This window comes from Anser anser, assembly GCF_964211835.1.
Source record: "Anser anser genome assembly, chromosome: 27".
Taxonomy (NCBI): Eukaryota; Metazoa; Chordata; class Aves; order Anseriformes; family Anatidae; genus Anser; species Anser anser.
In genome coordinates this window covers 1,269,172-1,286,474 of record NC_139748.1, presented here as the reverse complement: position 1 = coordinate 1,286,474, position 17,303 = coordinate 1,269,172, and the positions used below count along the sequence as shown (strand labels likewise).

Sequence of the window (17,303 nt, the reverse complement as noted above, 5' to 3'; positions counted from 1 at the left end):
GGGGGAGCAGGCGCCGTGGGAGCCTTAGCACGCTCGTGCAGGGCCGGCCTCGCCGCGGGCCAAGCAGCGACCAGCGCTGTCTCAGGCGCGAAGGAAGCTTTTCCCATCGCCTCGGTGTCTGCTCGTAGCCGGGTTTGACTTCGCACGTCCAGCCGCGGCGCTCCGAGCGCTCCCGGAGCTGCGTGCTGCTGCGCCGCCTCCCCTGCTGGGCCCAGGCCCGCGTGCCAGGTGCTGCCGGGCGGCCCGGAGCTGTTCTCTCCCTTCTCGCCCCGCTCGATGCCTGGGGGCCCAGGAAGGCTCCCCCAGGAGGCCGGGACGGGCACCGGCCTTCCCACCGCGACCGGGAGCCGCCGGGGGGTCCGCCCCGCCGGGGGGCGGCTGCCCGAGGCCTCTGCCCGCCGCCGGTCGCCGGCTCTCGGAGGCAGCCGCAGGGTCCCCGCGGCTCTGGGGCGCCAGGGGGCGGGCGCGCACCGTGCGCGGCGCCGCGGAACGGCAGCGCCCCGGAGAGCCGCGGCCGGGCCCCCGGGGGGGAGCTCCCGGCTCGGCGGGGGCTGTGCCGCCCGCTGCGGGCACCCCGGCCGCGCGCGGGGCTTCGCGGCGGCTCCGGGCTGGGGGCCGAGCCCTGTCCCCGTCGCCCGTCCCGGCGGGGCGCGAAGGGGTTAAGGCGCCCGGGGCCGGTCTCGCGGCGAGGGCGCAGCCTCCCCTCCCCGCTTCCCATCTGGATTCGATCAGGGCCGCGAGGGGCCGGAGCATTCCTGAGCGCTGAGGTGGAGGCAGCGCCGGCCGCACTCTCCGACGGCCATGGGGCCCTGGCGCTGCTGCCTGCTGCTGCTGCCGCTCCTCGCCGCGGCCCCGCGCGCCCAGCAGCAGCAGTTCATGGAGTACGTGGAGCGGCGCCTCGCCCTGCTGGAGGTACGGAGCGGGGCTCCGCGCGCCGCTTCCCCCGCGCCTGGCGGGGCCGGGAGCAGGCCCGGGGCGAGGAGGAGCCGCCGGGGGGCCCCCGCGCGGCGCGGTGCGGAGGGGGGGGGGGGCCGGGAGAGGGACCGCGGGGGGGGGGCGGGAGGGGCGCGGGCGCGGGACCGCGGCGGGACGGGGCCCAGGACGCGAGCGCCGGGGGGCCGCGGGGGCTCCCGCCGTCGGGCGCGGGCGACGGGACGGCTGCCACGCGTGGGCCGTGCCGCCCCGAGCCCCCGGTGTCCCCTCGGCCGCCCCAGGAGCGGATCTCGCAGTGGCACGACCAGAGCAGCCGCTATTCCACGGAGCTGCGAGACTTCAAGAACCAGGTGCTGGGGATGCTGGAGACTGCCGAGAAGGAGCGGGAGGCGCTGCGGTCGGAGGCGGAGGGCGCGGCAGTGCGCGTGGACCGCCTGGAGCGCGAGGTGGACTACCTGGAGACGCAGAACCCCGCGCCGCCCTGCGTGGAGGTGGACGAAACGCTGATGGAGAAGCAGGTGGCCACGGCTAAGCAGAGGAAGAATGAGAAGTACACCAAGCTGACCGGTGAGAGCCTGCCGCGGCTCCCCTGTGAGGTGGTTCCGGGTGCAGGGTTGCCCCAGGCTCGGTCACGTCGTGGCATTGACTCCCCAGCGGGGTCTTGGGCATCTCCCAAGCTGGGCTGGGCTGGGCTGGGGGTGGCGTCCCTAGCCTGATGCACAGGAACAGAACGGGGCTTATTGGTGCCAGCGGGGATGGCACTGCAGCCTCTGCAGCAAGTTTGCAAGGGAGTTGCCTGGGGAGTGGGGTGGGACACACCAAGACCTATGTGCATTGAGCACAGGGTGACCCCAGCGCGGGGCGAGAACCTCCCTGCCTGCAGGGCCAGGTGGCTTTCAGGCTTTCACAGCTGCTCGACTCTTGCAGATTGCAGCGACACCATTGCGAGCGTCAGAGCCATGAAGATCCTGAAGCGTTTTGGCAGTACCTCAGGTCTCTGGACCAAGGATGCTGCAGGGAACTCTGAGAAGATCTACGTCTTCGATGGTACTGCCAACGACACAGTGTATGTCTTCCCCCGCATGCGGGAATTCACCCTCTTCTCTGCCACCCGCAAGGCTGCCCGCATCAAGCTGCCCTACCCCTGGGTGGGCACTGGGCATCTTGTCTATGACGGGCACCTCTACTACATCCGCCAGCAGGGCCCCTTCCAGGTGATCAAGTTCAACTTGGCCAACAAGACAGTGGTGGACAGCTCGGTGTTCCCGGCCGAGGAGCAGATTCCCGTCTTTGGGCTCTCCCCCTTCACCTACATTGAGATGGCAGCAGATGAGGAGGGGCTCTGGGCCATCTACGCCACCAAGGAGAATGAGAAGAACATATGCCTGGCCAAGCTGGACCCCACCTCGCTGGATATCGAGCAGATGTGGGACACGCCATGCCCACGGGAGAACGCCGAGGGCGCCTTCGTGGTGTGTGGGGCGCTGCACGTGGCCTACAACACCCGCCTGCCCAGCCGCTCCCGCGTGCAGTGTGTCTTTGATGTCAGTGGGACGCTGGCCCCTGAGGATGCCTCCCTCGTCTACTTCCCCAAGCGCTATGGCTCCCACTCCAGCATGAAGTACAGCCCCCGGGAGAGGCAGATCTATGCTTGGGATGACGGCTACCAGATCATCTACCGCATGGAGATGAAGAAGAAGCTGGAGGTCTAAGGGGCCACGGCAGGGCACCCCCACGCCTCTGGCAACCCTGCCCCAGTGAGCGTGGCTCTGCCCTTCCTGCTCTGTGGTAGCACCTCCAGCCCTGGCATGGGGTGGCACCTCTGCCCCGTATCCCATCACTGTGAAATGGTGAAATGCTGGATCACCGCCCCAGGCCTCCCTCCACCTGCCAGCACGGGGTGTCCCTGCCTATGACCTCTCTGAAGAAACCTGGACTAATTTAACAAGGCTTTCTTCTCTGTGATACATTGAATAAATGCTATGCAGCTCACTGCAGCCACCTGCTTGGGGGGAGCATGGGGTGCTGGGGCCGGGCTCCGGAGCAGTGAGCTCCACACTGCCCCGGTCACCCCGAAGGGCTGTTCCCAAGAGTGGGGTGCCCGTGCAGGGCCGGCCAGAGCAGTGAGTATGGCTGCTGCTTGGGGGGGTTTGGGCAGGGGACCTGGGGGTCAGGCAGGACATTAGGCTGGGGCTTTGGCACCTCTGAGCCAGGCCAGGGCCTGCCTGTTTTGTATGTACAAAACTGTGAGCAAACAGCAAAATCCCTTAATCTGAGAGAACAACTGGAGATTTTCCTCACGTGTTGGTGAGGCATCCTAGCCAGCAGTCACCAGATGTTGCTGATTTTCCCAGTTTATGTCTAATGAAGCACACTTGTCTTCCCTCTGCAGTCACAGGGTTGTCACAAAACCCATACCTATGGCCCTCAGTCCCCCAGGCCTCTTCCCATCCCCGCTTTGTGGCGATGAAACCTGCATGGCTCCATGGTGGCAGCACCCAAACCCCAGAGGAGACGGGGGCGGGACAGGGCTGGTGCTGGAGCCCCTTGGGCGGCAGCTCTGGCTCTGTCAGGCCTGAAGTCCCCCCATCTCTGATTGGGGGGGCTGGGGGCTGCAGCAGGCACGTGCTGGGCATGGACATGAGCACAGCACCAGGAGGGCCCTGGGCACAAAACGGGGCTTGGCCTTGGCCACCCACAGCTGGCGGCAGCACTGAGCGCCACTGTGCCACGTCCCACCAGTCCCTGCCACATCACCCAGCAGCAACTACCCCACGTGCTTCCACTCGCACCTCACCCCTGGGCAATGCAGGACTTGGCCCAGAGATGCCAGATGTCATCCAGAAACCCAGATGTTCTGTGATTTATTCCTATCACAGTTGCTCCAGATGCCTGAGAACACAGAGGCTGAATTACGAGGTGTCTGTGTGTCATTAAGCATGCATTTTTCACATTAGAAATAAGGTCTGGGTACAAACGCTCAGTATATGAAACTGTGAGCTTACCTGGCCAGATGAGGATTCCTCCTGCTGGTGTGGCGCAGGGCTGCCCAGGCACCCCAGGGAGGTGATGGGGAGCATGACTGCAGCGCATCCAGGGGGCTCTGGGGGCTGTGGCCATGGTGCGAAGGGCCACGAGCCCTCCTGAGCCACAGCACCGCCACGCCGTCCCTGTGCTGCTGAAAAGCTGGGCCTGCCTCGAGGGATGCTGTCCTGCAACGTGAAGGTGACTCGATACTTGCTTCAAGTTCTGTATTATAATTATCTTGATTGCACAAGAAAAATGTTTAAACACACTTTGAATTACTGTAATTGGGTGGTGCTGAAAGTTCAACACAGTGCAAATCAAGCAGAGAAATAATCCAAGTGAGAAGAATGATGTGAACCGTCAAGTTAATTTATAGCCCTTTTCAAGATCAATAACTACAGTAACAGAAATACAATTTTCAGAAATTGCACAGTTGTAAATAATTATGCCAATGATTTCTCTAGCTTGAATTAAAACTGGTGGGGCAGCAATGATTCTACACCAGAAAACATCTAACCTGAAACAGCATTCCTGCAAAATCTGACGGTCACTGCCACAGATGTCGGTGCTCACCTTGGCATCAGTGGCACGAGGTACAGACAGCAGCTGCACTGGCAGGCTTTTGGTTGTCCAGAGTGGCACAAGTCCATCAAACATTTTAATGTCTTTGGAAAATCTGGCAGATTAGGATTCACCTTGCCATTGCAGGAGGGGCATGACGCCCTGCGGCTGGCCTGTGTTGCACAGAGCTCCTCTCCGGAGCCCCGGCAGAGCAGACGGGAAGGCCAGCCTGTCCACAATGACAAACGTGGCTCTTCCATGAGAGCTGAGAACCTGGGATTTACTCACAGAATACTGCTCATGAAACAAGAGGCAAACTGTTTTCTCTCCACTGCCTTGTGGCTATGCCACAGACGCAGCCCCTCCAGCTGCAGTTTTACCCAGGCGTGCGGCCCCCAGGCAGCGACCGTGGTCTTGGTGCTTCCTGAGCACTGCCGGGTGACAGCCACGGCCTGAACCACCTGGGTGCACCTAGCAGCCCAGGATGCCATGACATGGGAAAGCGGGGACGCTTGGGAAGCATTTACTAGCACGGGAAATGGCAGCTTTTGGGGCGGGAGGGCCGCCTGCTGCCACCCTGTAAAGTGCCGACATGACAAACGCTGCCTGCCGTCGCCTACAGTATCACCATGCTTATGTGGAATTTGTTTTGTACAAACACTTTGGGAATGAGGCAAAACAGAAAGATAACTGCAGTGTCTGATCGGCTTATAAAATGCAGTACTTATGTAGCACTCCACATCCTCAAAGTACTTCAAGAAACATCAACAAATTAATCCTCAGAATAACCCTGTAAAGCAGAACAGCATTATCTGCATTTGCTGACAAACCCTGAGACAAAAATCATGTTTGATCTGTAAACGTGGTTCCACTCTGAGCTGGCTGAAGGGAGCTCGGGCGAAGCGTGGCTGCTCCTGTGCAGCATCCCGTGTGGCCAGTGGGCTGAGCAAGCCCCAAGCCCCCAGCCCGCAGCTGCCCTCACTGGGAAGAAAGACGTAAAGGCTAGAGTTCACCTCCTGCTAGGTCTTATTGATTTCTCTTTTTCTTGCTTAAATATTTATCAACCTCATTAAGAGGAAGCAAAGGTTGTGCCACAGGTAATGGGGCTGCCAGGACACTGAGTGCCCTGATAAACATTAATTACCCCCCACCTGCATCTCTGCCCCTGGGAGTGGGGGAATGGGGGGGGGGGGGCGATGACACCTGCATTTAAACGCTGGGGCTCAACATCTGCTCCATTGACCTTGCCCCTGTTTCTGCTGCCAGGTGCAGCTCTGCCCCAGCCCTTTCCTGGCACTGCTCACACCCTCTGTGCCTCCACCTCCCGGAGCTTCCTTAAGCCCCCTGCCCCTATTGGGAACAGGGTTTTCCTTAGCTTGTGGGGCTGGTCCTTCGTCACTCTGCGCAGCCCAGACCTCAGAACTGCCCGGGCCACTGCCACCCACCGAATCCCTCTGAGCTACCATGCGTTTAGGAGGATGAACTCCTGAACTCAGAGTTACCGGTGGCAGAGACTCCGCTGTATTCCTGTTCATCCCTTGGGCAGGTTTACCTACAGCCACTGTGGCCAGGCCCTTTCCCCCTATCAGATTTTCTTTAAAGCTTTTATTCTAAGTGTGTCCCTGGCTCAGCTGGCTGATGAAGGTGGCTCCAGCACAAGAGCAGGGACTCGCTCGTGTCCCCCTGCTCTCTGGGCTGCAGCATGCACAATGCCTTGTGGTACACGTCCCTGACCCGCAGCTGCCGCAGCTCCACAGGGGGCAGAGAGCCCCTCCGCAGAGGCAGTGCTTCACAGCAGTGCTATCGCTTTCTGTAATGAGAGATTAGTGGAAAATATGTTAATATGCCTTTTCTGGTGAAGTCACTGCTTTCCTTGTGAGTCTACAGCTTCTCATGCTTTAATTGCCAAATATTTTATCTCTTTAAAGAAGAATCTGTGTAAGTAATAATTCCTTTCATCTCTGTTCCTCTTGAAAAATACTTCCCTTCGGAAGGCAATCTGATAAAGTAAATTGAGAAGTTATGTTAACACTAGGAAAGAGAAAGCAAGATCTCCCACAGCTATTTTTTTCCTCTTTGTCTAATTTTCAAGGATGCTGGCTTTTTTTCTTGCTCTTTTCCAGCTCATGAGAACCGTTGATAAAGTGAAATGATTTTTCATGTAGTATTAGAACCTAGGAAACTAAATTAAAAGTAGGCAACTTAAACAAGTGTATTGTAAAGATACTATTTTATTGAAACAAGAAGGGGAGAATAACTTCTCCATTCAATGCTTTCTTAATGCCTGGTTGGCAAGTATAATCACAGGCTTTTAACTTCAAATAGGTATTTCTGCCCACATAACATCTGGTTGAGGTCTAACTTGTCACACATGAATTGGGAAGCAATAACGCTCTCTGTCCAGGACTTCACAGAAGTGGGAGGATGTAGGAGCTTGGGAGGATCTTAGTGTCAGGAAGGAAAGAAGACGGCAGCAGCTTGCTTAAGGTCCTTTGTGCTTTGCAATGGAAGTATAGAATAAGCAAAACCAAATTCACCAGGATAGTTTGCTGAGAGCCTCGTGGCAGAGAGGCAGAGCCCTGGCCTATGGCTTCATGCTGGTGTGGGCTGGGCTGGAGCTGAACCTGCTGGTGCCCAGGCAGGAGTTGGTGACAGGGCTGGCTGGCTGAGGCAGTCTCCTTCTTCTCAAAGTAGGATCTTCCAAATAACAGCAGGGTTAAAGCAGGGTTAAAGCGCGTGCTTAATCACAGCTCTGCACTACTTCTGTTTTTTGCATTGTCAGTGCTCTCAGGGATCTACAAGGGAGTCTTGCAGATTTGGGGACAGAAGGGCCCCTGGGCTGTGGGTGTTAAAGGTGTGTGTGTGGGGGGACTGCAGGGGCAGGAGTCACAAGGTGCTGCGGAGTGCTTTCCTGGGATGCTGACCCCTGCCCACTGTCCTGCTGAGCCCTGTGCTGCCCCATCCAGCCTGGGGCACATCAGTCTGGTGGGGAATGTGGCTGGGGCCCTTCATCTGCAGCCACTTCTGCCTGGCAGAGATGATGATGATGAGAGATCCAGGGATCAGCATACTGGGCTGCAGCTCTGTTCAGCTTGCCTCTACCTCCCCCAGCCCTGCGTTTCCTCCTCAAGCAGCGGATGCGGCTCCTGCCGTGCCCTCTGCAGCACCCAGCTGCCTCCCACCACCAGCCCCGGCCCCACCACGGTGCTCTTGTTCCCTCTGCACTCTCCTCTTCACATGTGCTTTGCTGGCAGAGGCGAAGGGAGAGACAGAAACCGGGATTTCATTAAAGAAGTGGATTCTGCAAAAATATGGGGCTCACTGCGGAGCTGACAGGTCTGCTGGAGGGAAGCAATCGTGCTCTGCTCATCCTTCCTAGTGCTGGGGCATCTGTACCATCCTTTCCTCTTGACAAGAAGATTAAAAACAAAATCTTTGGATTCAGAGCTCACAGTCCTGTCAGAGAAGCTGTGGTTTGCAACATACAAAGTTTCATTATTTTCTGGACAGTTTCCATTATGAACAGAATTTGCAGTTACCTCAGTACTTTGATCAGGCTGGATTATGCTGCATGCATTGCTCCCAATTCGCAGTAAAAGGTTTGTCTCCAGTCAACAAGGATATTGCTGACATGAGGAGGACCCACGCAGGCAGCTCGCACCATCCTCAGGATTTCATGCATCCTGCAGTCTACATGATTTCAGTGGGATCTTCTCTGGGGTGTTATTATTACTAATTCTATTATTATGAAAGATGTTTCCTGAGGACACAAAAATACTAGCTCAGCTATTCATCTAAGCAGTTCTTTAATTCCTCTGCTCTCTGAAAATCAGCTCCCAGAGCCTGTCTGGAATAGATCCAAATTTTCTGCTCAGTACATCCTCCCAAGGCAAAAGTGCTGAGGGATGCAGTGGTCCTTCCTGTGGCAAAGGAGAGCTTGAGTTTCCCTCCTCTGTGCTTTGCCCTGGAACCGGCTGCAGCCTGGGGATCGTGGACCAGTTCCAAAGACCCCCAGAAGGGTTTTCCTCATCTGTTTGCTTCTGGCCCCTCTCCTGCAGCTGAGGTTGGGTAAATGGCAACTCCAGGCCCGAGGCACGGGCAGGGGCAGGTGCCCTGCTCGGTGCAGTGAGCACCCGTGGCTGTGCTCAGGGACGTGGGACCCCGGGGGGCCGGAGCGGCTGCCCCCGCGTTGCACAGCACCCCGGTGCTGCGGCCGAGGTGGTGCCTTTCTGCTGCAGGCATCTGGCAGCCTGGAAGGACGTATAACCATGGCAACCAATTATTACGGAAAATTGATGTCGTGGCTACACAGGTAGGGTCAAAACAAACAATTTTTTTTTTGTTTCTAATAAAATACAGAAGTGTGTTATTGACTCACTAGTATCACAGTTAAATGAATTTCTCCAAAATTGCCTACTAGCCCTTGCAAGTGAAGCAAGATAAGCACTTTCCATGGAATTGCTCCAGTAAGAAAAAATGTGAGGTCTGACTGAATCCACGAGGCAAAGCCGCCAGGGCAGGCATCGGTGGCGGGGACCAGAGGCCAGGAGCCTGCGCAGCTCGGTGCAGCGGGGCTGCCTCCTTGTCCCAGCTGCTCTGAGGGGCCCTGGCTCATCACCCCCGCCTCACCAAAGCAACGTGCTTCCTTCCTTGTCCCTTGCCAAGCAGCAGCGCTTGGCACCTCTCACTCCAAGCTGCATGCTTGCAATGGGTTTGGAGATGTTTTAATGCTGTTTTAGAGCCATGGAGCATCTCAGATGACCGAGCCTCTGGCTGGGGCAGGAGGAGCAGGTCCGTGACAGGGCTCTACGTGGCGGGGGAAGCCGGGGCAGAGTGCTGCTCCTGGGGCATGGAGGTGGTGGCAGGAGCCTGCCAGGCACCCAGGGAGCCGGGGTAGCGGCTGTGGGGCTGGTGGGCGAGCTCCCAGTGGGAAAGCAAGATTTTTTATATGTTATGAGACCGTGCAACGGAGAGGAAAAAGAGAACAAAGAAATGCATATTAATGTATCAATTAATTTGCAGTAGAAATGCAGTCCCTGACCTCCACGTAGCTACTTCCTGCTGAGTAGCTGCAGCCCTTCAGTCACTTTACCTCTCCTGTTTAACCTCAAAGTGCTCCAAGCTTTGCAACCTCGAGAACTCCAACAGATGAGCAGGCAGCCCACAGACCAGAGTTATGGTTTGTAATCAGCTCCTGGAGGAGATTGCTCCTCACAGCTTTGTTCTAAATTCTCAGTGCTTCCTTGACTGCATTTTTTTTTTCTATAAAAGCAAGGTTTTAAATGAAAAGCAGTTTTCCCCAGTGGAGCCATCTCCGATGTCAGAGTAATCTGCCATCTTCTTTCCATTCCTTATCCAAGCTTGCCTGAGAAATTGAAATGTTCAGGTTGCTGCAGAATACAGCAAGAAAGAAATATAATTTAATCAAGGGACATCAGTACCAATAAACCCCAAGAAATTTGGCACAGCTAGGGTGCAGCATCCTCATGCTGTGTGTCAACTGTTCAATATCCCTTTGCGATGCTCAGCTGTATTCAGGCAAACCAGGCAATTACGTGCCATTGATTTGTATTCCTGGATCTTCCATTTCTCCCTTCATTCCAAAAGCTGCTTTCACAGGCTTAGAGAAACATGCAGTTTCAGGAAAGAACTATTTTTACCACATCGTCCACTCTGTTCCTGCTTCTGGGAACTCTTGTTTTGAGCCAAAGAAACCACATCTGCTGGGGTCCTTGGAATTGACCTGGACCCCAAGGCAAGCCTTCCTGGGGTGGGGCCCCTGCCACCCCAGCCCCCGGCGCTTGCCATGGGGCAGAAACACAGCTGCTGCCCTTGGCTGGGCATCCTGCACCCAGCTTTTCTGAATGGAGCCACTGGTCCTGGCACCTTCCCAGGGCAGAGGGGATATTGCTCGGGGTATGAAGGAGGGCATTTTGGATTTCAGTCCTCAGAGATTTAAAACATCCTCTAGCTAAACAAATTCTCATTAAATTCAATCTCCAGTCAGCCATGGTTTGCCCCGAAGGGTGTTTGTTGCTGAGGTATTTGACGATCCTGCATCTGGCAGCACCAATGCCTGTTGCTGCAGGGACTGTCTTTGCTCTGGAAAACATCTTATTTTTTGCTGGTCATTCAGACACACCAGACAAATTCCACATTTCAGAAAGAAGATTGATTTTTAAGTTCTGTGGATTTATGATAGAGACCTTTGACATTTTTGATATGTTTGATTGTCCATGAGAAAGAAGCCTGTGCTGGCAGGCTGTTGCCGCCCTGGTGGGTGACGGCAGCAGGGCCAACCTGGCTCCTTTGCAGCACCCAGCACCATCACCCTCTGCAGCTAGCCAGGGGCAGCTCATACCACACTGGGAGAATTTTAAACCATTCTTTTTAGAGCGAGGAATCCAAAAAATGCCTGAAATCACCACTCCAATCAAGCACAAGTGGCAGTGGGGACAGCCCTGTGTTAAGGTGTTCTGTAATTTGCTGTGGAGGCTGCGAGCGATGCAGGGCAGGAGATGCTGCTGGGGCAGTTTTTGAGTACCCAGTGCAGCAAAATAACATCAGATGCTGCCTCGGTGCTACAGCTCTAGGAGCGTGCACAGCCCAGCCCTGACTGGTGGCGTTGCCTTTGAGGATTGATCTTCCAAGACCCTCTGCTGGGCCAGCACCAGCCCATCCTATTTACTTGGAATACAAACAACTGCAGCGTCTGCTTGCACAACACCATTTGGGGGCTTGGTGATGTTTTTTTTCTCCATGGCAAGGGAGAACACCGCCTGCTCTCTGGGACCGGATGGGGCATGGCATGAATTCACAAACCCCTTTCATAGTTGCAGCTGTAGAAACATGATATTTGTGCTGGTTCACCCCCCCCCCCCCCCATGGCTTTGCAAAGTGTGACGAGCCTTTGGGCAGCTGCACATTGTGCTGGGAAGCAGACGGGGCTGCAAACAAAAGCCTGATGCAACCGTGTCCTTCAGCCCCTGAGCACGGCCTGCTTCCCTAGGGCTCCGCGGGGGCTCCGGCCCGGCACCCCCGGTCACAGCACATGATCCCCCACACTCTGGCAGAGATCCCGCTAAGGCTGGCGGCAGGCAGAGCAATGCCAGCAGCCTTGCGGGACATGCACAGTGTGCAGCAATTAGGGGTTCATTAGATAAAGCTGAAGCTACACAACAGGCACTAAGCTCCTCCTGGTAACTGCTATGGCCTGGCAGAGTGCACATCTCCGGCAGGCAGGGGCCATACCCAACAGCCAGACTGCGTTGCCACGCGTGGTGCAGACGTGCTCAAAGGGGAGAAGCACCAGGGCCTGTGGCAGCACCAAGCAGCCCCGGGTGGTGCTGCTGGGGCTGGGGAGGGGGCACGTCACTTTGTGCTCAGGGCCGAGGGGCTGGAGCGGTGGGCAGGGCAGCCCTGCTGAGGGTCCCAGAGCATCACGAGCAGAGCAACGAGCAGCATCCTGCTTCATTTATGTGAGCTATCCAAGAGCAGCGCTGGCAAGCTGACTTGATTTAAAAAAAAAAAAAAAAAAAAAAGTAATTACTGCGCTTCCACTTTATTCCTTCTGGCAGGAAAAAAAAAAAATTCTAATGCGGTTTGAAATGGAGAGGGATGTGCAGCTGCGACCAGAAGGTTAGGAGCGGGTCTCTTACTTTGGAAGAAATTAACAATACAGAAGGAATTTGCCTATGTGCCTTTGATGACTGGGCTACATTTCCCAGTCATCGGTTCACTATGGGATGCTCTGCTCTTCTGACTGCCCCTGCCCCCAGCACAGGCGATGTCTTCTCTACCACGCACCCCCCATTCCCCATGGACACCTCCATGGGGTGCAGCGCTGGAACCCCAGCCCTGCCTCGTGTCACAGCAGCGCCCGGGTGATCCAGGAAGGGCTGCGGGGACCCTGAGCAGGGAGGAGCCAGGAGGACGGCACCCCAGACTCAGTGGGCTCTTTGTCTGCCTAATCACATTTTTGCATTTTATTTCTGGTGCTGTAGCTACTCTTGTCTCCACTTGGCTTTGGTGCCGACTGTTTCCGTGGCAACAGAATATGCTCTAGGATTTGTGTTGAGCCATTCAAAGGTATTTTATTAGCTTTAATGAACTGTCTTTTTAATAGAAACCTACACTGGGTTTTTGAAATATATGTGCTGTAAATTCCTTATTTTTAATCAGAAATGTCATAGGAACATAATATATGTAACTATATTTGCATGACTGATGCACTGTTTTAAAAATGTTTATATATAAAACAGTAAAATGTAATTACAAATTATCATTGTGTTAAGTCCAGGAAAACAAAAGAAAACATTTCTTGAACATTTAAGTGACATTGCCACTGAAGGCTGACTGCAGCAGAGGTGTCATTAGCCAAGCAGTGTTACCAGGAATGCCTCCAACACTTGGACAAAATCCATTTTTTTCTAGGTTTGTGCATCTGCAAAGAAGAGCCAAGCTCCGCTTCTCACAGTCTCACCTGCAGCACTGGCCTCTTGACAGTCCTGACTTTGGGGTGATGTTCATCCTGGCAAAAAAAAACCAGGCTACAGCTCCTGCCCAGCTTTCTTCTCAGTGCAGACAGCAGAGCTTCACAGCAGCTGACCTCACTTTCCACTGTGTGTTTTTCACATTTTTCTCATATACCAAGTTATTTTGTTGTCAAATCAGTGGGTAGGAACTCGGCTGTGGACAGTTCCTTGGCTCCACCCCTGTTCCCTCGTAATGAGCAGTCCAACATACCCGTGGGGGTTCACATTGCCCTGTGTCCCCATCATTAAACTAGCAGTAATTAAGTGGCAGGCCTCACTGCAGTTTCTCTTGCTTTTCCTACAGTCAGTCATTGTTCTACGAAACTGGAGACTGTGAGACTAAAATCAAAAAGAAAAGGAAGGTCTGGGAATGCTGTCGTGTGTTTATTTTGTTTGCATTACTCAACATAAAGTAAACTATTCATTTGTGGCTGCTTGCAGACTTTGCAGAGACCAACAACCAGTGTTTGTGCAGGCTGTTCCATGGTATGTGGCCCTGAGGTGGTCCGCCTCATTTTGCTCTATAATCATATCACTCCTCTGTGAGTTATTATATAATTAAGAGTAGCATGGAAAGAGGGAAGGAGTAATAAAGTCTGATTGAATTCTGGGATGGGGCTTGTGCCAGCTTCAGCTGTTTTCAGAGTTATAATCCTTCTTTAGATGACAGAGAAATATTCGTGCTTGTACAGTGTATCTAGTTTCCATTAGTGTGACCAATCTTCTCGAGTGGCTGTGCTGAGGCGATGACAAACACACAATAGTTTGATTATCTCCTTTTTGAGGGACAAGGCAAAATTTCAGGATTTAAAATATAAATGTAGGGGTTTTTGAGCCATCGAGGAGTGGGTGTTTTTCACTAGCAAGAGATCCAGTTTTCCAGTAATGCAAGTGACAGTCAGTATTGAGTGGAAATTGATTATCTGTGTGAAGCAAGGATCAAAAATAGAAGCTTTGTGTCAAACCCCACGTATGTTTTGACTAAATCCTAGATAACAAGAAGAATGGATAAAAGACAGAGAATATACAGAGAACACCAAAAAAACAAGAAGCCAGGATTAAAGAAGAAAAAAAAATTGAGTGGGTTAGTGCAATTAGAGACTGTCAAGTGCCATCCTCTTATCCAGCTGGGACTGCGGCAGCTTGCTCTGGGCACATCTTCCACTCTGCACTTGCGTTACAGGTGCTTTGATCTACAAACCTGTAAGAGGCCACTTCCTATTCATGACATTAAAAACCTGAAGGCTCAGTCCAGCTCAGATCAAGTTTCAGAGGGCCTGCAGTCAGCTTTTGAACTATCCACTGTAAACCAATTATTTGGGATGGTTAGAACTGTTTCCTATAATAAGACTGGAATGTTCCCAGAAAAGATGAGTTGCCCTGGAAGTACTCAGTGGTGTCCCTTGGTAGAAGTATACAGTACTTCTCTTTATGCTGGAAAACTACTTTCACCAGTTTTCCTGGTACTACTTTTACTAGTTTTACCACCTTTCTGTTTAAATGGACTGTAAGCTCTTGGTTTTTTATATATATATATATTTTTTCTTCTGTGACTATTGCCAGCAGATCCCCAAAGAATGTGCACAGCCTTCCCCAGGACAATCAAGAACTGTGGCTCTGATAGCCTAAGGAGTGTCTGCTTCAAAACGTGTGGTCTGCCTCTGCAGCATCCCTTACCAAGTGAGGATGTGTTATCATCGCCTTCAGTACCGTCTGATATGATTACTGTAACCATCTGAAATCACATAGCACATGATTACTGCTTTTATGAGAGGAAGCATTTCACAAGGCAAGGCAAGAGTTACAAATAAAATGATTTTATTGTTTCTGCTTCTATAGCACGTGGCACATAAAGAGAATTAAGACACATGGTGTGACTAGAAGGTACGTATTTGTCCATCACTGAACTCATCTTACCCAGAAAATCAATGCAAATGAATATCCTTCTCTGCATTCACAATAGTTCTGATGTTCAGTGAAGGCTGATGCTGTGACATTTAGGAAAATGAAAACTGAAGTTGACCTGAAAATTGTGGCTGATGGATGCAGTTCCTGCTAACCTGATGTGAGAAGGAATGGCTGTCTCTCTAGCAAATTTTGTTTTGACTCAAAACCTAAATATTTTAATTTAATTTTATTAATTTAATTAATTTAATCACAATGGAACAAATAGCACTAACATATTTAGCAACTCAGAAAAAAAACCCAAGATGTGAAAGCGTCCAGAATCTGCAGCTGTCTGATAAAGATCAGCTAAATTGGCTGTACTTGCAAAGCTAGTACACAGCATTGTAACTTCATTTTTGGTCTCTGCAGCCAAGGAGCCAGGGAAGTTTCATTTTTCACAATTTGATCTTCCTCCGAGTCTTGGGCCCTAGAAACTTTATTCATTAAGGAAGTGCTGATTTTTCAAGACAAAAGTGTGGAAGTTTTTCTACTATTAGTTGTTTTTCTATATTTCCCTTTACCCTTTTGTTCACCCTTTATTACTAGGATGATGTAAGAAATAAAGATCTAGTGTTCATGCAAGAATTTCACCTATTTCTGTAACATCTTTTCCCCCTTCATGTCTGAGCTCCACTCATGACAACTCCAGTGCTCCACATGATGTGGTGATGTTACAGGGGGTAAAGAGCAGCAGCTACAAAGGGAGTCTTAAGAAACTGTTCATGCAGGTAGCTCTAGGGAGACTTGAAATACAGAAATACAGTTCCACCCCACTCCCCACTCCCCACCCCCACCCCCCCGAGGAACCAACAGCTTTTTCTTTTTATATATGACAAAAGGAATTTGGGATATACACTGCACACACTTCTAACAGCTCATGAACACCTCTACATGAACAGGAAACCTGTAAACACGTTGCTGAATTTGGGCTGATCACAACAGTAAAGAGCTGCTCACAGACCAGAAGAAGTCTTCTCAAGTCTTCCAGTTCTGTTCTTCTAAGCAGGCACAGACAGTGCAGCACAGCTGGTCCAGATGTCTCCTTTCCTGGCAAAGTGTGCTGTCTGTAGAAACTCAAAACATCTTTGCAATTTTCCAACCTTTATACACATTAAAAACTATTTTACATCTTATTTTACAGACCAAATTTCCAGCTCATGTCTCAGTACACCTTCTTCCTTTGGAAACAGGTCTTTACAGTAAAATCCACAAAAAGAAACACATCACCTTGGGAGACGTATTAGACAAAGACGTATTTGACCACAAAACGGGTTTCTGCCTTTACTTATGCGGGAACAACTAGGCTGGAGTCTCACTGCAGCCACTGCCACTCAGCAACAAACTACTGAGACTGTAGGCCAAGTGCAAAAATAACTTGGTTTAGTCCTGTTTTTCTTCTTGCTCTGCTGTATCAGGGTGTGGGTGGTGGTTTAGGAGAGGGACAAGACCCCTGGCTGTCAAAGCTTGCTGCTCGGCCTTGCCACTGGTGGGAGAAAAAAGAATGCAAGCCTAAGCAGATGGGAGAGATCATTTGAAACTCTTACATCCATTTACCTTGTTCCCTATCTCCTCTTTTACAGCATCATCTGCTCCACAGCATGCTTCAACTCATTGAATGCCTGCATTTAGCCAGTCAGAAAGAATTACTGAATGCTCTATTCTATTACTTTGTAAATCAGTCCACAATTGTGAGGACTGATATCCCCTCCCCAAAAGAAAAATAAATAGTATCTATGTACATTCTGTAGACAAAGTTTGCTCTTAGTTTACCTTTCCATTGTTTCCTGGTTTAGTGTTGCTGGGTTTTGTTTGTTTGTTTGTTTGTTTTTAAGAAATACTGAATAACTGCAAAAAATGCTTTCCTGTATTGGAAAGTATTATTTATTATTTCCAGTATTGGAAAGTATTGGAATGGTAGTATTATTCCATTGAAGTTATGTCCACAGTGCCAGGGATATTTCTCAAAATGAAAATCAGATCACAGTGAGTAGATGTAGTGAACATTTTTTTTTATTATTATTTTTTTGCCATACTTATGAGATCATAAATTATTAGTCATCTGCCTTGGGGGCTATTACTATAATTCAAAATCATTACTACTTAAGCTTTTGAGTACTTGCCCATCTCACCATCTTGTTTTATTATATTCAAATGACAAATGATAGACATTTCCTAAAGACAACAGGAGGCATAATACTTCCACTGCTTCCTTCTCCCCCAGATCAATTCCTTCCTCTCCCACATAAGCAAACTCTTTGCTAGATAACATTCACACTTTAGCGTATACGAATTTCACTTCTG

At 51.8% G+C, this 17,303-nt stretch overlaps 2 protein-coding genes across 2 annotated transcripts in view; one reads left to right on the top strand and one right to left on the bottom strand.

Moving 5' to 3' along the window:
- The first annotated feature begins 534 nt into the window (after positions 1 to 534).
- On the top strand, positions 535 to 2,925 carry OLFML3 (olfactomedin like 3). The gene is made up of 3 exons (XM_083812933.1): positions 535 to 912; positions 1,215 to 1,500; positions 1,861 to 2,925. The coding sequence occupies exons 1-3, from the start codon at positions 802 to 804 to the stop codon at positions 2,643 to 2,645; spliced, it is 1,182 nt and encodes a 393-aa protein (XP_083669059.1). The 5' UTR covers positions 535 to 801; the 3' UTR covers positions 2,646 to 2,925.
- Positions 2,926 to 3,081: 156 nt separating this feature from the next.
- SYT6 (synaptotagmin 6) overlaps positions 3,082 to 17,303 on the bottom strand; it is a 51,784-nt gene continuing 37,562 nt past the window's right edge. The window contains exon 7 of the mRNA XM_083812932.1: positions 3,082 to 16,485. Coding sequence (XP_083669058.1) covers positions 16,414 to 16,485 — 72 coding nt within the window. The 3' untranslated portion in view covers positions 3,082 to 16,413. The remainder of the gene's footprint in view (positions 16,486 to 17,303) is intronic.

What these genes read in the sequence shown, in the direction of transcription:
- OLFML3 (XM_083812933.1), top strand. Translation starts at nt 802, where the DNA reads ATGGGGCCCTGGCGCTGCTGCCTGCTGCTGCTGCCGCTCCTCGCCGCG. An exon ending in GGCGCCTCGCCCTGCTGGAG is followed by an intron (nt 913 to 1,214) that starts GTACGGAGCGGG and finishes CGGCCGCCCCAG; the next exon opens with GAGCGGATCTCGCAGTGGCA. An exon ending in GAAGTACACCAAGCTGACCG is followed by an intron (nt 1,501 to 1,860) that starts GTGAGAGCCTGC and finishes CGACTCTTGCAG; the next exon opens with ATTGCAGCGACACCATTGCG.